The sequence below is a fragment of the Tenrec ecaudatus genome, chromosome 8 (genome assembly GCF_050624435.1).
Source record: "Tenrec ecaudatus isolate mTenEca1 chromosome 8, mTenEca1.hap1, whole genome shotgun sequence".
NCBI lineage: Eukaryota > Metazoa > Chordata > Mammalia > Afrosoricida > Tenrecidae > Tenrec > Tenrec ecaudatus.
In genome coordinates this window covers 83249270-83269818 of record NC_134537.1, presented here as the reverse complement: position 1 = coordinate 83269818, position 20549 = coordinate 83249270, and the positions used below count along the sequence as shown (strand labels likewise).

The following is a 20549-nucleotide window of genomic DNA, read 5'->3' as shown; positions in this document are numbered from 1 at the left end:
TGGGAGATCAGGGAGGACTTCCTGGAAGAAGTGAGATTCAAACGGGAGGTCAAGGATAACCAGAAGGTAGCCAAAGGGCAAAGACGCCCTGATGGCACAATACAGAAGGGGTTGACTGCTAGCTTCAAGGCTGGCTGTTCGAACCCACCAAGCTGCTCTATGGGAGGAAGGCCGAGATGACAGCAAAACAAAAACAGCAGTAACAGCAACAAGCCCTCCAGGACTGCTCTGCTCCATCACGTGCAGCTGCTATGAATCAGAATTAAGGCCCCAGCAACAGGCAGAGGGAGCCCTTCCCTGCGAGGGCTGACAGGTGAGAAATGCCGTGTAAGCGATGGAGCTGGCTGGGCGTGCACTGGGGTTAGAAAGTCGAGGTCTTAAAGGCCAGGTGAAGTGCTGGATTTGACCTTGAGGGCCTGAGAGAAGAGCTTGGTCAGAGCGGCAGAAAGACCACTCTGGGTGGGGTGTGGGCGGGGCCAGAGATGCAGAAAGACCAATGAGGAGAGAGACCTTGGAACTCAGAATCCGGGAAGCAGTTGGGCAGGAGGCAAGCACGCGGCACCTTCCAAAGCTGCCCAGGAAGGAGCCGAGAGCCAGAACCAGGCTAGCTCTTGGTGGAGGCTGCAGCAGAGGCCAGATTTCTGGCTTGAGTACCTGGATGGAGGGCTGCGTTTCTAATTGCTCGTGAGCTGGGCTCTGAGAGTCTGAAAGGCGTTTTAACAGACACGGTTTGATGTAAGCCCTACAATGACGACACTCCTTTGAAGTTTGGTCCCAGACCTGTCTGGTCCCAGTTCCACTCGGCCACACCCACTGAACTAGACAGCTCACACTTCCCAGAACACACTGTACCTTCCTGTCACCATTCCACTGTGCCTGCTGTGCCTAAGCTGGTGCACCCGGGAGCCTGCCCTCCCCCACTCCCCCCCAGGCACCTGCTCACGGCCACCTTCTTCACGGTAAAACCTTCTCTGACCCAGGATTCCTGCTGAAAGTGAGCACCACCTGAGCGCACGCCACGCTGCGTGCCATTGGACGCCCGTCTCACCTGGCCTCCCTCTCCTAGGGGGCTGTGAGCTCTCGTCACCAAACCACCAGTTCCCTCCAGCAAGGGCTTCAAGCCCCCGACTGTTAAGAGAAGTGTTGGAGGTCTACGAAGAAAGGCCTGGTGATCTACTTCTCAAAAAATCAGACACTGCAGACCCTCCATAGACCTGGCACATAGATGGGGTCACCACCAGAGTTCACTCAACAGCAGCAGCCTGTTTTCCTCTTCATCAGGCTCCAAGCTCTCAATTCCCCATTCTGCTGGTCAAGCTGCTTTGTGAGCGGGGCGGGGGATACGGGGGGGAGGGGATGGGGGAGTATCCAGCAAAATGTCAAAACTGTACAGTCACAGCATAGCAGTAGTATCTTTCACAACAACTATTTGATGACTGAACAACTATGAGATCAGAGGGTGTTAATACATACAAAACAACCAGGCAGCCAAGACCGAGATGTACCGATACATTCCAAAAGTTGGCACTGTCCTTGGACCCTAACTGAAGTTGACAGCTGTTTAATACTTCCATGGCACATGCACAGGGGACGTAATGAACCATTTAAAACTCCATAAGTTACATAAATCACTTAAGGAGGACTCACGTGGCGGCCCTCACCCTCGCCTCTGTAAAGAAAAGCCAAGGCCGACAGACCATGCTTATCCCAGGTCCTCAATGATAGCAGTGAGGCTCAGGACCAGTTTGGAGCATGTCCACGATGGCACAGCAAAGGAGGGGCATTGATATCAAATGTGTGTCGCAGGTGTGATGCAGCAACATCAACCCGGTGCTTCAGAGTAGATGCCGACGACTCATGGCCACCCTATGTAAGGTTACTGGGATGAAATCTTCCCTGCAGTGGGTTGCCCCCTCTTCCTCCTGCTGAGCTGAGGGGCTGGTGAGCCTGAACTGCCCACCTTGCGGTTCGCAGTCCCACGCTTACTGGAAAGACCACCAGGGTTGCCTCACAAGGTCAAGCCTATAGAAAAGGGGGCCAAGAGAAGGGTCTGCATCTGCGCCCTCGGTAGAGCTCTGTGGCCAGGTGCAATTCCCCGCTGGCACACCCTGCCTGCTTCTCACTCTTCCCTCACCCTCGCTAGCCCTCTCCACAGGCCACCCAGGGATGTAACTGGTCATGGGTGCAGTGGATCTTCGAGTGGCGCTGATGTGGGTGTGATGCTGTGTATAGATCTTTCGGGAAATAATTATCCAGGGGAACTGCTACCAGTGCTAGAGCAGACAACTTGGGGGGCTTGGGCTTGAATGTGGATATGGGGCATCTTGAATCCATGTCTGTTTCTATAAAAGAGAGGTAAAAATCCCTCTCTCATCCGGTGGTAAAAAGCCCACTGCCCCTGAGTTAATTCCTATTTACAGCTACCCTATCCACAGGGATTCCAAGCCTGTAAGCCTTTACAGGAGCAGAGAAGAACCTAATTTTTCTCCCATGAACTGCTGGTGGATTTGAACCTCCGATCTTGTGGTTAGCAGTCTAATGCTTACGCAACAATGTCGCTGGGGCTCCTTTCATGTAGTGGTACTGACGAGTAAGTGGATTAAATGACACATTAAATCTAGGGGGGAAAAAGGTTTTGTAAACCTTTGAGTGGTAAGGCCATCCTTGACCCATGTCTACCTCACTTTTTATAATGTTTCGTCAGAAATACCATAAGATTACTATTGGTGATTATTCTAAAGTAGTGATCTGTATTGGTTATCTGACGAACCCAGCACTACCATTCATGAGTCAAGTCCAATGTATCTGGGGGGAAAACACCACACTCATTGCCATCTAGTCAGTGCTGACTCAGAGCGACCCCCTGTGGGTTTCTGAAACTGTGACTGTTTATGGGAGGAGAAAGCCCAGCCTTTCTCCTGAGGAGCTGCTGGTGGTTTTGAACTGCCGACCATGTGGGTCACAGCCTATGTCACCACTACACGACCAAGGCTCCTGTTTTCTAGGGAAAGGCAGAACTTTAAAAAAAAAAAAAAAAAAAAAAAAAGCTTACACAGTGATAGAATTTTGAAAGATCTTTGTAAGTCCATTCTAAGCCCCCGCCCCTTCAACCTTGATGTTCGTCTTCATGTATCCCTTTTATCTCTTTGGGCACCACCAGCGTGGCCCCCAAATCTCAGCTAGCTCTGGAAGGAGATCATTGTGCCCCACGCCACTCACCAGGTGCTTACCCCTCCTCCAACTGTGACTCTCAAGGAGGACAGGCCTGTGTGCAGGGCCAGAGCCTGCCTCTGTGATGCTGTGCTGCCCCCGAGCTTTGGCACCCAGTAAGGACTCAAAGAAGGACTTTGGGGCCATCATAGAAGTGGGTACGGTATCACTTCCTCCCACTCAGACCCAGTTGAGCTCTGTAACGTCTCAACTCCTTACATTGTCACATCTCTCCTCTTTCCCATCATGAGCAGGCCAGAGAGGGCTGGAACAGGAGAAATGAGACCTACTTCCTGAAGGTGGGCTATTTCTCGTCAACAGGAGAAACAGCTAGAAAGACAACCCCCACCCCCCACCCCTCACCTAACTCCTGTCCATGGTGCCAGATTCTCCTTCCTGTTCTGCTCTCTAAAAGGTCCTAGGGGCCAGTCGGAGTTCGGAGAGAAGCATTCTGGTCCTGCGCCCAGATCCCCCTCACAGCCCCACCAAAGCCTTCCCCAGAGCAGGTCAGCCCTTACCCAGAGGGCCAGGAAGACGCTCTGGCTGGGAGCATCTTCTGCACAGCACTAAAGAGATGTGACTGAGCTTTTGGGAGAAACACCAGAGATTTCTGGAGTCCAGCCAACAGGGAGGGGAGAGTGGTGCTCTGGTCTATTCCCAGGATCCTGGAACAAGTGATAGGGTGGAGGAATCTGCGTGCAGCACTGGGATCGGGGGAGGCACCCGCCAAGGACAAATGATCAGGATAGCTGATGAGCCAGGCCTGAAGCCAGCCCATCAGTGACCCAAATCTTAACATAAACACCACCCTCAGCGCCATGTTAATCCCAGAAATTGAGGCTCTCAAGTGTTTGCTCCAAGCAGACTCTTAATGTCCTTGAGCTTCCCGTATGGATGATTTCTGCAGCGTTGAGAGCTCCCTCTCATTCACCATTCAATGCAAGCCCTCCACAGGCCTGAAAATAAGGATAGGGTAAGTGTCACCGGTCCCATTTCACAGCTGAGAAGACTGAGACCCCCAAAGTGACCACACTTGCCATAGTCTCCTTCCTCCAGGGCCAGCATGCTCTTCTGCGAGTCTCGAGGGACCAGGCAGGTGGTGGGCAGAGGTGTGGTGCTACCGCTACCCTTCATGGCACAAACTCTGCTCCCCCCACCCCCCAGGTGACAGTCACGTGTGAACAATGAAGTCACAGAGCAAGACACAAACCACCAGGCATCCTCAGCCTAATCGATGCTTCTCAGTCCTTAAAGGCTTGCTGCCACTAGGTCGATTCTGATTCATAGAAATCCTGGAGGGCAGAGTAGATCTGCCCACCCCAACCCCGATTCGCAAGGCTATACAGGCTCTCGAGCAGGTGGCTCCTTTCCTCTCACCGTGGAGCTGCTGGTGGGCTTGAACCACCAATGGTCAGATTAGCAGCCAGGCTCTTAACCGCTGCGCCACTAGGGCTCCTTCCCGACCGTAAATGCAGGAGAAAGACCTTCGCACGCACTCCATTCACAGGGCTGCTCACGAACGCTACCAGAATCCTCTTCACTGGAGACCGCTGTCCAACTTTGGAGCCTGGACGCTAATGCCCAACTCTATCATTTCATCCCTTTATAAATCTTTGATGAACTATCGTGTTCTTTACTTTTCTACTGGTTGTTTTGTTTTCTTTTCTTTTCTTCAGAAAAGCAGTCCACATAAACATTTGGTTTGAGAACCCATCCTCATGGATCAAGAGATGTTTCCCATGGCTCCAACCGTGCCACCAACTCAGTCTTGGACTTGGGCAAGTAAGTCACTTCCCTTCTCTGGATTTCAGGGTCCTCGATTGTGAAACAAGAAAATGGGACTAGAAAACTTTCCAGATCAATTACCACTCAGATTCTGTGACTCGATAAAATGTCCATCACAGCAGTATCATCTGTATTACCTAAGGAGGTCATGCCGTCAGACGTTTGCTCACACTGCTTGGTATCTCTCCCCTCTCTGCTTACCTTTTATTCTTTATCGGTGTGCCTCCCCTTTTTGATTTCCTAATTTATCTGCTTCTTTAAAAGTCAAATACAGAGGTGGTCCAAGACAGCAGCAGAGTCAGACGTCCTCACTGGGCCCCTCGAACAGGAGAGACCCGAGAAAGCAGGTGAACTGGCTCTAGATGCAACGTTGAAAGTCTGAGCATCAAACACAGCTTGAAGAATTAGACTGAGGCTAACTGGGATGAACGGCTATACAAAACAGTGGAAACAGAGAATGGCCCACTGGCCCACAGATCAATAGTACCTGCCCCTTCACCCAGTCACTTGTGCTGGGGACCCTTGGATGCGGTGTCAGCCTCTCTCCAGCCAACCACTGGTGCTGGAGGTAACTGGGATGGTCTGTTGTGGCCAGATATATGAGAAAGCCTCCAAAATCAGAATGCAGCAACAAACATACAATAAAGAAGTATCTATAACAACATATTCATGCCTCAGAGACAACAGATGTTATCAATAAATAAGCAGGGCCAGAGGAATCCAGCAAATGACCAAACAAAAGCAACCAGAGGAAGATATGGTAGTGGTGCTATCTGACAGGAATTCCTGAGATTCATGCACAGGGATTTTCAAGAGGTCAGGAAACACAACTTAGACACAACATAAAGTTTATGGAAAACTCAAAGGAGGATATTATGTGATGATAAAAGAGTCATCCCACCATGAGGACATAACCATAATAAATATCTATATACCCAATGACAGCATGCCAAAGCACATGAAACAAACTCTAACGGCATTGACAAAAAAAAAAAAGGTCCCTTAGTAATAGTAGGAGACTGAGACATGCCACATTCAAAGACAGAACAGCTAGAAAGAAACCCAACAAAGATATAGAAGACCTTAATACCACAATTAACCAACTTGATCTCACAGACCGAGACAGAACATTCCAGCTAACGGGGTACAGTGTACTTTTTTTTGAAAGCTCATGGCTCATTCTCAGAACACACCACATTTTAGGTGACAAAGAAAGGCTCGACAAAATCTAAAACATCAAAATAATGCAAAGCATTTTCTCGGATCACAGGTTTATAAAGTGGAACTCAATAACAGGAAGACAAAAAAACATAAATAAAAGTTTGGAAACTGAATAACACCTTGTCTAAAAAAACACTTGATAATAAAATAAATAAGTCAAAGGAAAAAAATTTTTAATTCCTATACTCAAATGAGAATGAAGATAAAACATACACAAAATTTTGGGTCACAGCAAAAGCATGCTCAGGGGCCAATTTAAAACAGTAAATAAATGCACACACACACAAAGAAGGGTCAAAAATAACCCTACAACTTGAATAAAAGAAACAAAAGTAGTCAGTGAGTCACCAGGTAAAAGGAATACTAAAGACTAGAGCAGAAGTACATGAAACAGGGAACAGAAAAACAGCATTAAAAAAAATCAAGATCAGAAGGTGGCTCTTTGACAGATCAATAAAATTGACAAGCCACTTGCCAAATTGACAAAAGAAGAACAAATACCCCAATTAGCAACAAGAGGATGACATTACTATGGAATCAAGGGAAATAAAAAGAATCACAATAAAATGCCAGAAAAGTTCAACTTCAACAAATTTGAAAACTTAAAGGAAATGGAAATATTTCTAGAAACACACTATTTACCGAAACTGACACAAACGGAGGCAGAGTGACCAAACAAACCTGTACTCAAAGAAGAAACTGAAGCGGTAATAAAAAACTCACAAAGCCACAAAAAAGCCCTGGTCCAGACAGCGTCACTGGAGAACTCTGCCCAACATTCAGAGGGGCGGTGACACCAGTACTTCTAAAACAATGTCAGCGCACACGGCGTCAGCTTCACTCTGATACTAACCCAGGAACAAACAGACAGACAGACAAACTCAGTGTCACTGAGTCCATTCAGGTGCACAGCAACCGTAAAGGGCAGAGTAGAACTGCCCCCCATAGGTTTCCGAGACGGCACATCTTTATAGGAGTAGAAAGCCTCATCGTTCTCCCTCAGAGTGACTGGTGGTTTGAACTGCTGACCTTGCAGTTAACAGCCCAACGTGTAACCCACTATGCCACCAGGGCTCCTCAACACACAGGCAAAGACACCATAAACAGAAAGATTACAGAACACTATCACTCATAGGCAATCGATGCCAAAAAATATTCACCAAAATTCTAGCCAATAGAATTTGACAACATAAAAAAAAAAGAAGAATCATGACCAAATGCAACTCATACCGGGTACAAGAAAAGCTCAACATTGGAAAAGCAACCATTACAATCCAACACATAAATAAAACAAAAGGGTCACATGATCATCTCAATTGGTACACAAAAATCATTTGATAAAGTTCAACATTCATTCCTGATTAAAAACTCTCAGCAAAGTAGCAGTGGAAGGGAAATTCCTCAACACAATGAAGCATATTTATATAAAACCAACAACCCATAGCCCTGCATCCATTTTAACTCATAGCCACCCTGTAGGGCAGGGTAGACCAGGTCCCGTGGGTTTCTGAGACTTCTTTACAGGAGTAGTAAGCCTCATCTTTCTCCCGTGGAGCAGCTGGTTTCACACTGCTGACCTTGCAGTTAGCAGCCCAGCTTGTTACCACCATGCCACAGGGTTCCTATGGCCTAGAGTACAAACACTCTGACTGTAGAGGTGGACGTGTATGGCTGATGCTGAGTAGTTTTTTTTTCTGCTAATGGGGTTGGATAGGCTAACTAAGCTTGAGAAGATATGCTCAGGGATCTTAAAAGCTTATGGGGAGCCATTTAAGACACGATTCTTGGTTTCTTCCTGTCAAGAGCAAAGGAAAGTGAAGAAAAGCAAAGACTTGGGGGAGCAACGACTCCAAAAGACAAATAAACCTATGAACCATGTGAGCCTATGAACCTATGAACATGACCTTGAGACCTGAAGAACTTGCTGGTGCCCAGCTCCTCTACTTACCACTGGAACTGGGATCACAACAGAGGGTCTCAGAAAACAAAGACAAAAAACCCATGGAACACAAATTTAAATCCTCAAAAATACCAGACTTACTTACATACTTAGTCTGATCTGACAGAGCATGGAGGCATCCCTACGGCTCTGGGCCTAATAGCATACCTTTCTCACTTGGAATGAAGCCATTCCCTTTCAGCCAAACAACAGGCAGCTCATAAAACAATCAATAAAACCTTAGTGGAACACGTTCCTTAGAATAATCAATTATACAAGATCAAAAGGACAGCACTTTCACCAAATCAAAAATTGAGAAGGCAGGAAGGGGTAGAAATTCCGATGAAAGGAAACAGGGTACCAGGGTAGAAACGGGAGGAGTGCTGACAATTGGGGGACATGCAACCAATATCACAGGACACTTTATGTACACTTTGCTCTGCAAAGATACCCCTCAAACACCATAAAGAATATAAACAACAATAATGAATCCACAGAGATTTCAACAGCTCTGACGAAATAGAAAACCCAAAGCAGAAAACCCCATTGAACTGTACAGAGGGCAAACTGGAGTCAAAACCCACAGAAAATAAGTGTGTCACAAAATGAGAGCGAGAGCGTCATGCTAGGATCACATTCAAGAATAATATACACAAGCTCACAGTTGAAAAACATACTCAGTTGGATATTTGCAGATGCTGAGCCAGGAAATGTCAAAAAGTGTGTGTGTGTGTGTGTGTGTGTGTTGTGTGTAAGGACGGTATGAAAAGAAATGGACAAAGCTGAGGCAGAAAGGCTGCTTCAGACACTTGTCTGGTACAGCACCCTGCCCTTCTCCAAAATTTGAAAGGTAATTCCAATCAGTTATGTTAAAGCATAGATGTCACTACCGTGTGCCAGACCCTCCCCATCCAAATAAACCAAATTCATTGCCATTGAGTCAATGTCAATTCATAGCTACCCTGTAAGACAGGGCAGAACTGCCCCTATGAGTTTCTGAGACTGTAATTCTTCACAGGAGTAGAAAATCCTGTCTTTTTCTGGAGGAGTAGCTGGTGGTTTTGAACTGTGGACCTTGCAGTTAGCAGCCTAACACCACTAAACTACCGGGGTCCTTGTGCCCAACCCAAGCCGTTTTTTAATTGCCTCATATTCATGTGAGAGCTGGGCAGTGAGTCAGGAAAAGTGAAAAGCACTGATCCCTTTGAACTGAAGCATTGGTCAATATGAACTAGACCATGGACGACTAGAAGAATGAGCAAATGTGTGTTGGAAGAAGTATAGCTTGAAGCATAGATAGCAAGACTTTGCCTCATCTACTCTGGATCAACAAGATCCGGTCCCTGGGGAAGGGCGTCATTCTCACTAAAGTAGAAGGTCCAGGAGAAACAAAAATACCTTCAACAAGATGGACTAACACAGTGATGGCAACAATGGGCCAAAATACAGCCCTGACTGTGAGGGTGTTGTACATGAGGTCGCGATGACACCAATCATGAAAGAGGAAGGTAGGATAAAATGATATAAGTAGTAGTGGTGCCCCAGAGAACTACCAGGGCTGAGTGGTACTCAACTGTAAAAAGCCACAAGCCCATCATGAAATCCAAACTTAAAAACTGGAAAGACAGATATAGGCAGAACAGGGATGAAACTTAAGTACGTGAAACTAAGAACCAAATAACAAGTACTTGGATGATTCCACCCGAAGAACCCTGGCAAGTGAGTGGCTCAGAGCAGTGTCCTTTTGAGCCATAAGAAGTGGATTTAGAAATTTGTTAAGGGTTCGTGTAAAAAGTTGACTGGGGGCCAGGAAGATACTGTAGCATGGTAATGCTCACAAGCTCAAACGGGTACATAAGCAAATGTGGCAAAGAAAGCTGATGGTGCCCGGCTATCAAAAAAGATAGTGTCTGGGGTCTTAAAAGCTTGAAGGTGAACAAGCGGCCATCTTTCTCAGAAGCAACAAAGCCCACATGGAAGAAGCACACGAGCCTGTGCGATCACGAGGTGCCAAAGGGATCAGGGATAAGGCATCATCAAAAAAAAAAATCTTACCATAGTGAATGAAGGGGGAAGTGCAGAGTGGAGACCCAAAGCCCATTTGTCGGCCACTGGAGACCCCCTCACAGAGGGGTCTAGGGGAGAAGATGAGACAGGGTACGATATAGCACCGATGAAGAACAGAGCTTTCCCCAAGATCCTGGATGCTTCCTCCCCCCAACTACCATGATCCGAATTCTACCTCACAAGTCTGAATAGAGCAGAGGTTGTACACTGGTGCATGTAGGAGCTGGAGGCACAGGGAATCCAGGGTGGATGATACCTTCAGAACCAGGGGGTGAGGGGCAGTACTGGGAGAGTAGAGGGTGAGTGGTTTGGAAAGGGGGAACTGATTACAAGGATCTACATGTGACCTCCTCCCTGGGGGACGGACAACAGAGAAGGGGATGAAGGGAGATGCCAGATAGGGCAAGATATGACAAAATAATAATCTATAAATTATCAAGGGATCATGAGGGAAGGGGGAGTGGGGAGGGAGGGGAAAAAAGAGGACCTGATGCAAAGGGCTTAAATGGAGAGCAAATGCTTTGAAAATGATAAGGGCAAAGAATGCACAGATGTGCTTTATACAATTGATGTATGTATATGTATGGATTGTGATAAGAGTTGTATGAGCCCCTAATAAAATGTTTTAAAAAATTTTAAAAAGCTCAAAAGTCAGGTCTAGACCATCGTCCCCAGGGACATCAGGGCCAATTGACAGAACCCAGTCCACCAAAACGATGTCCGCTATCTTACTTTGGTAAGCAGCAACTGGGTTTTAAAAGCTTGTGAGTAGCCATCTAAAATCCAACTATTCATTTCTCCTCATTGAAATAAAAAACAGTGAATAAAATCAAAAGCACATGGAAAGATTAGTCCACAGGACGAATGGAGCCCATAAACCCCAGTCTCCACTACCATGAGGCCGAGACACTAGTTGGTGCCCAGCTACCACTACTGGCAACTCTGAAAGGAATCACAACAGAAGGGTGGAGTTGGGGCAAAATGTGGACCCAAACTCAAAATCATAAGACACTAGACGTACTGGCTTGACAGAAAGTGGAGATCCCCTAAGTTATGACCCTTAATCACCCTCTTGAGCCTAAAAACTAAACTCACCTCCATGACTCAACTTTCGGCTGAACACCCAACAGGTCTATAAGGTGAACAGTAACACCGCGGAGGCCATACTCCTTCAATCAATCAATAAGCTGAACGGGGCAGCACGTGCCCGGAGCTAAGGCTCCGGAGCAGGAAAGCCGGAGAAAGGGAAATGGAAAGCACCGGGCGGAGCGCGGTGAGGGCTATTGCATTGTGGGGCTTGTAATCAATGCCATGTAACATACTTTCCCACTGTAGAATGGAAAACTCAGTTGCTCTGGAAATGTTCACCCAAACCACCATTAAAAAGAAAAAGTCTGGTCTAGAGACCTCTGTAGATTGGAGGAAGACAGAAAGGGAATAATGGGCTCCCAATCTAAGAATGGAATCCCCCAAACTATGCTCTCTTCCATCGACATCAATTGCATCCCACCTTGGGAAACAGAATAGCACAGAGACAAGACCCTGGATTTCTCAGGCAGGCAGAGCAGCTTTGGGATCTTGACTTTGCTACTTATCAGCAAATCAGGGGAATGTTAGTTAACCTCTTCTGCTTCAGGTTTCTCATCTATAAAATGGGAAGCAAACCTAAACTCACTGCCATTGAGTCAATGATGACTCATCGCGACCTGATAGGCCAGAGGAGAAGTGAGTTTCTGAGACTGTAGCTGTTTACTGGATACAAAGCCCCGTCTTTCTCCCCTGGAGTGGCTGCTGGTTTTGAACTGCTGATCTTATAGTTAGCAGCCCACACAGTAACCACTCTACCATGAGAGCTACTCTTAAAATGGGGATAGTAGTATCTTTTTAGCAGGATTTGAGGATTAGCTGTCTCTAACATTTAGAGAGCGCTAATCCTCACAAGCACATGAAAGTTGGACATTGAATAAGGAAGACCGAAGAAACATCAGTGTTTTTGAATGTTGAAAGAACCCTGACTTGGAGAAGTCAGACTTGGAGAAGTATGGCCAGAGTGCTCCTTAGAGGCAAGGATGGGGAGACTTCATCTTCCATGCTCTGGACACGGTGTCCGGAGGCCCGATCGTGCAGAAGGACAGCATGTTGGTAAAGTCGAGGGCCGGAGAAGAGGAGGAAGGCCCTCAGGAGACGGACAGACACACGGCTGCAACGATGGGCTCCAGTGGAGGGACACCTGTGAGGACAGCGCAGGCCGTCAGTGGTGCACTCTGTTGTGCATAAGGTTGCTATGGGTCAGAACCAACTCCGTGGCACCTAACAACAACGACAACAACAATCCAAGCTCTGGCTAACCTCCCTTGACCTCTTAGGCTCAGGAATGGGAACACTGAGCGTGGCTCTTCCCCTAGGGATGCTTGACCAGGAAACAGACCCTGGACATGGGCACAGGACCATCTGAGCAGACAACGTAAAGCAAGCCTTAAAGGATGGGCTCCAAATGGCAGCTCCAATTGCCCTTGTGACCCCCCAGGGGTCTCTGGCGAGGGGCGACCCCAGGAAGTCCGGATGAGGAGGGGACAGGAGCAGGGCTGCCTCTTGCAGAGGTTTAAGTCTAGGGTGTGGTGGGCCAGGCGCTACCTTTGACGAGGGAGATGTTCCTCAGGGCAATGGAGTGCTCCCAGTCCTTGAGGCGCAGGTCCTCGGTGACGGCGTTGAGCATGGCCAGCTCCTGCTTGAGCTGCAGCTCCATGTCCAAGTGCACCAGTCGCATGCGGCGCGTGTCCTCGCTGGCGTTGCTCACCAGCACCTGCAGGTCCTGCAGCCGTGTGTGATGGAGGGCCACGTCGTAGGACAGACTCTGGTTGAGTCCCCGCAGCGTGCCGCCCACGTCGGCCAGCTCCTCGCCTAGGAGGCCCAGCCTGCGAGCCAGCCCGTCGAGCAGGCCCCCGTGGTGGCGCAGCAGCAGCTGGCTGGCGTTGCTCTCCACCTGCAGCTGGTAGAGCTCCAGCTGGGCCGCGTCGCCCTGCTGGCCCGTGCGGTCACGCAGCAGGGCCACCGCCTGCTCCGTCTGCGCCGCCTGCGCGTGCAGCCCCCAGAGCACGCCCTCGAGCCGCTGTACCACGGCCGCCAGCGCCAGCAGCGAGTCCGAGTGGTTCTGCAGCGCGTCCTGCGCCTTCCACACCTGCTCCGCCAGGTCCGCCTGCAGCGGGGCCTGCAGCAGCCGCAGCTGCAAGTCCCGGAAGCTCTCGTTCAGCCGGTTCACGTTACGAGTCAGGGCCTTCAGGTCGTCCGGGGAGCTCCGGGGTCGCGACACTGCAGAGGAGAAGAAGTGGTGAGCATTGTGGGTGGCCTCCCCGGGCCCGAGAGGCAGGCCTGGTCCATAGTCCCATATGCAATAGAGCGGTATCAATAACAGAACTGCAAAAGCCAAACCCCAACCCACTGCCAGGCAGGCAAGTCTGATTCATGGTGATTCTGCAGGACTGGCTATAACTGTCCCTGTGGGTTTCCAAGACTTAATTAAAAAAATAATTTTATTGGGGGCTCATACAACTCTGATCACAATCTATCCATCCATGGTGTCAAGCACATTTGTTGCCATCGTCATTCTCAAAATTATTTTTTTAATGGCGCAGACAGCTTCGATTTTTGTTTCTCTTCTACCTTGTGGCCCTAAGATCAGTGTGTAATGCACTATGCCACCAGCACTCCTTCGTTAGGGGAATACAAAGTAGAGGTGGCTAACATGACTGGAATGCTTCTGAGTATCCCAGGTCTGGGCTAAGTCAGTGGTCCCCAAAGGTGTCTACATTAGAATCACCTAGGGTGGTGATCCCCTTGTAGAAACTGTGATTTAGTTGATCTGTGTGATGACCTGGGCTTTAGATATTTTTCTTTTTAATTTGGAGGTAATTCCATGATGCAGACAAACGTGGGGACCACTGTACGAATCTAAGCCTTGTGTATTTGATTAAACCACAAGTGGCCACTTTCACATGCTGATCTGGGTCCAATTTCATGTGGCTCAACCTAATAGGCAGTGTCTACTTATCCTCTCAACTATTAGAGCTAGAAATGTATAACTTGCCCAAGTAAGTCCTGGGGCTAGGATTCAAAGCCAGATACCTTGTTGGGAGCCCAAGCACTTCCCCTCAAATCTGCCTAAAGGAATGCCAGCAGCAGACAAGAGCCCTGGTCTAAGCAACAAGTGTGTGTTTTACAGCTTCCTCCTCAGATCAGGATCCCATTCATTTCCTGCCTGCTCTCGTTTCACACCCAAGGCCCCTCTGAGCCTGTGCAGACGGAGCTCATGCTGATGTCCTCCCTTCTCTGTATCCTCAGACCCTCCTAAATTCCCTCCTCAGTGAACATCCCCTTCCACGGGCTTCCAACCCTTTCCTCGGGGAGAGGTCTTATAGTAAGAATTATAGCCTAGCAGGCCTGCCTGTGTGCATCTGTTCACCCAGTGTCTCCTGAGAATTCAGGTCGTGCACCATACAGGTACATTACAAACCCCGGGGCTGGGATTTCCCCGGGCCTGCTTATTATTTGTTAGTTTTATGGTGTACACAGTGTTGGCTTTGCACACTGGAGGAATGGAAACGAGCTGTGGGGATGAGGCAGAGTAGGACATGAGACTGATCAGACAGCGAGGGGAGGGGGGGAAGTTGGCCATGGAAACCTGGAACAGAGAGAATTGGGAAACTTGCTACACAGCTCGTTCAAAGAAGGAGAAACTTTGGACCAGAAAGCTTTCTTCTAGAATTCCAAGTGGGGAAGGAGGAAGATAGGTTGTGTAGGTGCTTTGGCCATCGGACGGCCATCCTTCAGGGAGGGACCTTTCTGGAAGCTCAGCCCATTTGTGGTGGCTACCCTGAAGGAGCTACGTCATTTTAGATTCTATTCAGAAGCTCAAAGGGCCTTGGAGCCCCACCGTAAACTCTCCCCTGGCCAGCACTTGGTTCTTGGTGGCTGCCCTTGACGCCTAGAGATTTCTTGCACCGTTGTTCGGACCCTGGTGTTCCATCGGGTTTTTGTTTTCAAAGAAGGACATTTTAACATGTCCTTTCTCACCGTTCTGGAGGTTAAAAGTCCGAATCAGGCCCTTGGCTCTGCAGAGTGTTTCGGTGAACCTCACTCCTCATTTCTGGTGTCGGTCAGCAGTCCTTGGCGTTCCTGGGTTTCTAGGTTACATGAATCTGACTTTTGTTAGTTGACACTGCTATGGATTGAATTGTGTCCCCTCAAAACAGATGCTGGAAATACTAATCTCTATGCCTTTGATTATTATCCCACTTGAGAATTAATTGTCTTGGTTCTGTTGATGAGGTAAGCCAGTATAGGGCCAACCTTGACTTTGAGTGCTTCTCCTTTGAAATATAAAAGAGATTAAATGAGTAAACTAGCAGCAGAAACTGGGGGTGGGGTTGGAGGATAGAGGGTGGTGGGTGAGTTACTAAGCCACAGGAAGATGACCTAGGCACAGAAGCTGAAAGAGATAAGACAGAGCTGATGGAGGAAGCCTTCCCTTAGTGTGGGCACTTTGAATTTGAACTTCAAGCCTCCTAAATTGTGAGGGAAAAACAAATCCATTTATTAAACCCACCCACTTGTGGTATTCCTATTATAGAAGCACTAGGTACCCATGGTTAGGCACTAATAATGATTAGGGTGCAAAACAGAGTGCTTAATCCCACTCTTTGTCTTCCCTTTGTGTGTGCATCTCCGGGTCAATTCTGCTCTTTTCATAATCCAGAAGTGATTAGGTTTAGGACCCACCCTATTTGGTTATGACCCCATTAGTGAACTACCAGAAACACCCTATTTCCATACAGGATCACTTCCACAGGTACAGGAGTCAGGGCTTCAAGGTATATTTTGGAGAGAAGCTGATCCATAAAGTCTTTTATCGGGTGTTTTTGAGAAGGCAATCCTGGTCCATTTTCACCTAGAAGGTGTGCTGCTTGTTCAGCAGCACTGCAACACGCAAGTCTCCACGGACAGTCGGTGGTCTTTGTGCTTGAGGTGTACGGGCCAGGAATCAAATCTGTGTCTCTTGCACTGGAGACAAGAATTTCAACTCAGCACTTCAATCTTTAAGAAAATCACCCTGCCGAGTGATAACCCACCTTTATTTAGATCCCTCTTCCTACCGCTAGTTAGTCCAACTCTTGAAAATATTCCACAGTTAGAACAATTGTTCTCTTCAAAATTTTAACGTGTCCCCTATAATTTCTTTGGTAGGGTGGTGGTTGGGAGAATTCTTACTGTCTCTAAAGTAGTTTCTTTTAAAGATAGTTACCCCATCCTCACTCTTTTAAAATATATAGTTCCTTCATTTCTTTCTATTTTTCCCCCCTCATTTATTTCTCTTACAACTAATTTTAAAATTGTATCCAGCCTGGCTTCCCACCTTTTGTACAAAGTCCTATATGGCAAATGTCGATGTGATTTTTCCAAAGTGCGGGCAGATTAGGCTATGTCCACCTCCATTCTAGGCAGGAAACTCTAACTACTATGCCCCAAACAGAGCCGTGGCTAACCTCTTGGGGCTTTGCAGATCTTAGCTCTAGAGCTGAGGCTGAGCAGTCTTCGGAGAAGTGGACATTTTCTCAATTTGACAAATGAAGACAGTGTCAGTGGTCTATTGGTGAGGAGAAGTACATGATCTCCTCATTTCGGCTCCAATGGCTCCGGGCACCACATACCGCCCTGGAAAGTTGGGTGTCAATAAAAGTATAGGCTCAGGGGCTAGAGGGACTGATTCATGAGCCAGTCACAGCCTAGAGAGCCACAGGGGCTGTCTGGTTACGAAACCAACATAGACCAGGGTTTGACTATAAAGCCGGCATGTTTGTCTCGTGTCTTACCGAAGGGACCAAGAGAAAACAGAAAGCCTGATATTCCGTTGGCACGCTCTTCCCACGACAGTCTTTGGAAGTCAAAGGGACACCGAAGCTCCTCACTCTGAGATTCATACATTCTGGTTTGAAAATAAGCGTTGTGTGTGGGTAAGAGGAAACACTAGGAGGAGGCCTTCAAAATGTTCGTGGGAAAATCACACGGCCAGTCAAGTCCATTTGTCCATTAACTTTTTTAGCTCCTTCGTGCAGCCTACTTGGTTTCAATCACAGGTCTGCCGTAAAACCAGATATGCCCAGAGTCTGCCAGAGGCAAACGTGTAAAATAGACATCTTCCCACTCATCCCACCTCCCACTGGTCCCTCCTTTCCTCTTCTGGTGGTCCCGGGGACCCTTCAAGGCCCTTGACTCTGCCTGAGGTCCCTGGGTGGGGCCCAGACTGGGGAACTGGTGACTGAGACTGAGTCCACAAAGTGATGGCTGACTGTCAGCTCCCACTTCCCAGGAAGTCCACTGGGATCTTTGATTGTTGTTTACTGCACGACCAATATCCACAAAAATTCAAGTAAAAGAAAGCATTCTTCCCAAATCCGACAAAGCCCACTGGGTTTCTTTTCTTTGCTCTGCCTGGGCACACACTCAATCTTTACAGTTTGGTTTTGTTCCGTTAATGTTGTCATGATGACGACTTTGTGCACTGTCTCGTCCTTCTTCTCTCTGTCTTTTCCCAGGGCAGTTTAGACGGCTGCAAAGAGCACATCCAGGACTGCGCTATTATATACCCGGTCTCTTACAGCTGCCTATTTTGCTCAATCAGCAGAAATAAGTTGAAAAAGGGCACTCCTTCTTTTGAAATACTTCCCAACCATCAAGTCCCAGAAGTTGGACTAGTACGTCAAAAGACTTCAAATTGGGTGGCGGCAGCTGCCGGGGAGGAGAAGAAAAAAAAAGACTTCAAATCCCCAGTCCACTTACTGCCCCCAAAGTTCCACTGATTCTTATTCACATTCTGGATTCTCAAAGGCTCACTGCACCTACTATGACAATTTTCACATCGTTAACATCACAGATGTCAGAGCGTACCCTTTTTTCAGTATATTTACAATTTAAAAGTGGCCTTTTCAAAGCACGCATGCCTTCTCTCCTAGGACCCAGAGACATTTCAGGCACCCCACTAATCCCAACAGCAGTGATATGAAGGATAAATGCTCTTGGCGCATCGATCATGCTGGAGAAGCCTGGTGCAGCCCTCCCTTTGGGGGATCACTTACCCACCCCGAAATGCGTTCTCTCTGTCCGACAGTCACAATGTGTTCTCTACGTACACACCACCCCCACTCGCCCTCCTCCCCATTTAATTCCTTCCAGATGTTTGCTGTCTTCAACAGGGAACACATCTTCCTGGAGTGTGACTCTCTTAATTCATGTTTATGCAAACAGTTCATTTATCTCTCTGCCTGACGTATCTACTTTAAACGTGCTTTAGTTCTTCTTCAGTTTTTATCCTTTCACAAACAGGAATACAAATCTTAGGGTAGTAATAACAGCGGAGAGTAATTATTAGGTCAGAGCTATCAGGGTATCTGGCATCTACTGAGAGCTTCCTCTGTGCCAGGCACTGTTGTAAGCGCTGTCTGTAATGATGGCGTTTAATCCGTCACAGCCCTCAGAGGGAAGGAAGTCTTCTCCTCATGTTTCCAATGAGGAAATTGAGGCACTTGGAGGTTAAGTAACTTACAAGTCACACGGCGAGGAGAGCACTCTCCCGCTCTTAATCACTTGGCTGTGTGCTCTCTCATAGAATGCTTGAGCAGAAGGGGCTGGAAGGGATAGAAGAAACTTCGTAAAGGAGACCCCAGACACCGAGGAGAGATGTTTAAAGTCATCAACCACCAGCTGGATTCAGACTGATAGTCGGATTTCGCATGCTGGAATCTTCTGATTCAGGATGAATTGCACGGCTGACTGGCTCCGCACCGGCCCAGGAGGCCGCCCTTGCCTGCCTCGTGCCACCATCTCATCTGTCCCCCGTTACGTTCCCACTGAACGTCAGAGCCAACTTGCTCCCTAGTCCCTCTGTCCTTTCTGTCATGAAGAGTTAATCATGGGTTGGTGAGGTACGGGTGTCACTGCAGAGGGGCTCTCTCCCAAAACATAGCCAGTGCATTCCCTGTGCCAACCACGGCAGAAGTGTGTGTGCGTGTGTGTGTGTGTGTGTGTGTGTCGCACGGTCAACACAGGAAAGGAAGCTCCGCTCTCTGTTGGACTGATACTTAGCAACCCAAATCTTGGGAACCCTTTCTCTTTGTACAGTCTTTCCGTGTCCACTGTTTCATTTTTAATGTAATCTTAGGAGGGAGGCAGTGCAGGTATTCATAATCTCATTTAAAGATGGGAAAGGAGAGGCTCAGAGAGGCCAAATGACTGCCTGAGGCATAGATAGATCCATAATAAACTCAGGCCTTCAGTCCTAGGAGCCCTGCTGCTGGACATAGTAGGTTATAAATTGGACCGCTAACTTGACCCCAAGGTCAATATTTCAATTCCCCCGGCCACTCCGCGGGAGCAAAATGTGACTTCCTGTTCCCACAAAGGTTTACAGTTTCAGAAACCTGCAGGGGCCCTTCTCCACTGTCCTATAGCGTCACTAAGAATAAGAATTGACTCGATGGCTTGGTGAGCTTGAGTTTGGGTTTTGGTCTTGTCGTCCATTATTCTGTCTTCTAAACCTGCTTCTAGAATTGTTGCTGTTGATAGCCGCCATCAGGTTAGTCCCTGACTGGGGACAACCTGTGTGCAATGGAATGAAATGCTGCCCAGTCCTGTGCCATCCCCATGACCAGTTGTGGAATGGACCATTGTGTCCAATAGGTCACATGGACCAATAGGTGACAATAGGTTCATTGCTGGATCTCTCAGTAGCAGATTGCCAGATCTTCCTTCCTAGTCCACCTTAGCCTGGAAACTCTGCTGAGGCCTGTTCAGTGTAATATCAACATAGAAGGCTTCAGTGACAGATGGGTGGTGCCTGTGGGGCTTCTCGGTGAGGATTCCCACCAGGCTGCTGCAATATGGACTTGGAACCCCGGAGAGAAGTGGGGGCTGGAGATGCAGATTTTGGAGACTATCGGGCAAGAGTAACACAGGTAACAATCACCAAAGTGGAAGCCCAGCATGGGGCTGGGGGCTCAAGGGAAGGAGAAAGCAGAGATTGAAGAGTGCGAGGTACCCTCCCTACCCCCCACCCCAGCTGGCAGTACAGGAGAGTCAGCTAGAGACCCAGGTGTCCTGAGTCAGTGCCAACACATGCCTCTTTTTACTAGGTGGGGAGGGTCTGAGCAGCCTTGGGCCCGGGGTGAGGGCTGAGGCGGGAGAAATGGAGCATCGAGGGGAGGGGCGTATTTGAGGATATTCATTGAAGACTCGGAGAGGAGGGCAGCAGCCCAGTAAATGTCCGACGAGCCTTTGT

The 20549-nt window shown here is 48.2% G+C and overlaps 1 protein-coding gene across 2 annotated transcripts in view; it reads right to left on the bottom strand.

Annotated features, from left to right (window-relative positions):
• SCARA5 (scavenger receptor class A member 5) overlaps window positions 1-20549 on the bottom strand; it is a 149171-nt gene that overhangs the window by 45744 nt on the left and 82878 nt on the right. For both annotated transcript variants that reach the window (XM_075556469.1, XM_075556470.1), the window contains exon 4: window positions 12857-13531. In XM_075556469.1, coding sequence (XP_075412584.1) covers window positions 12857-13531 — 675 coding nt within the window. The remainder of the gene's footprint in view (window positions 1-12856; window positions 13532-20549) is intronic.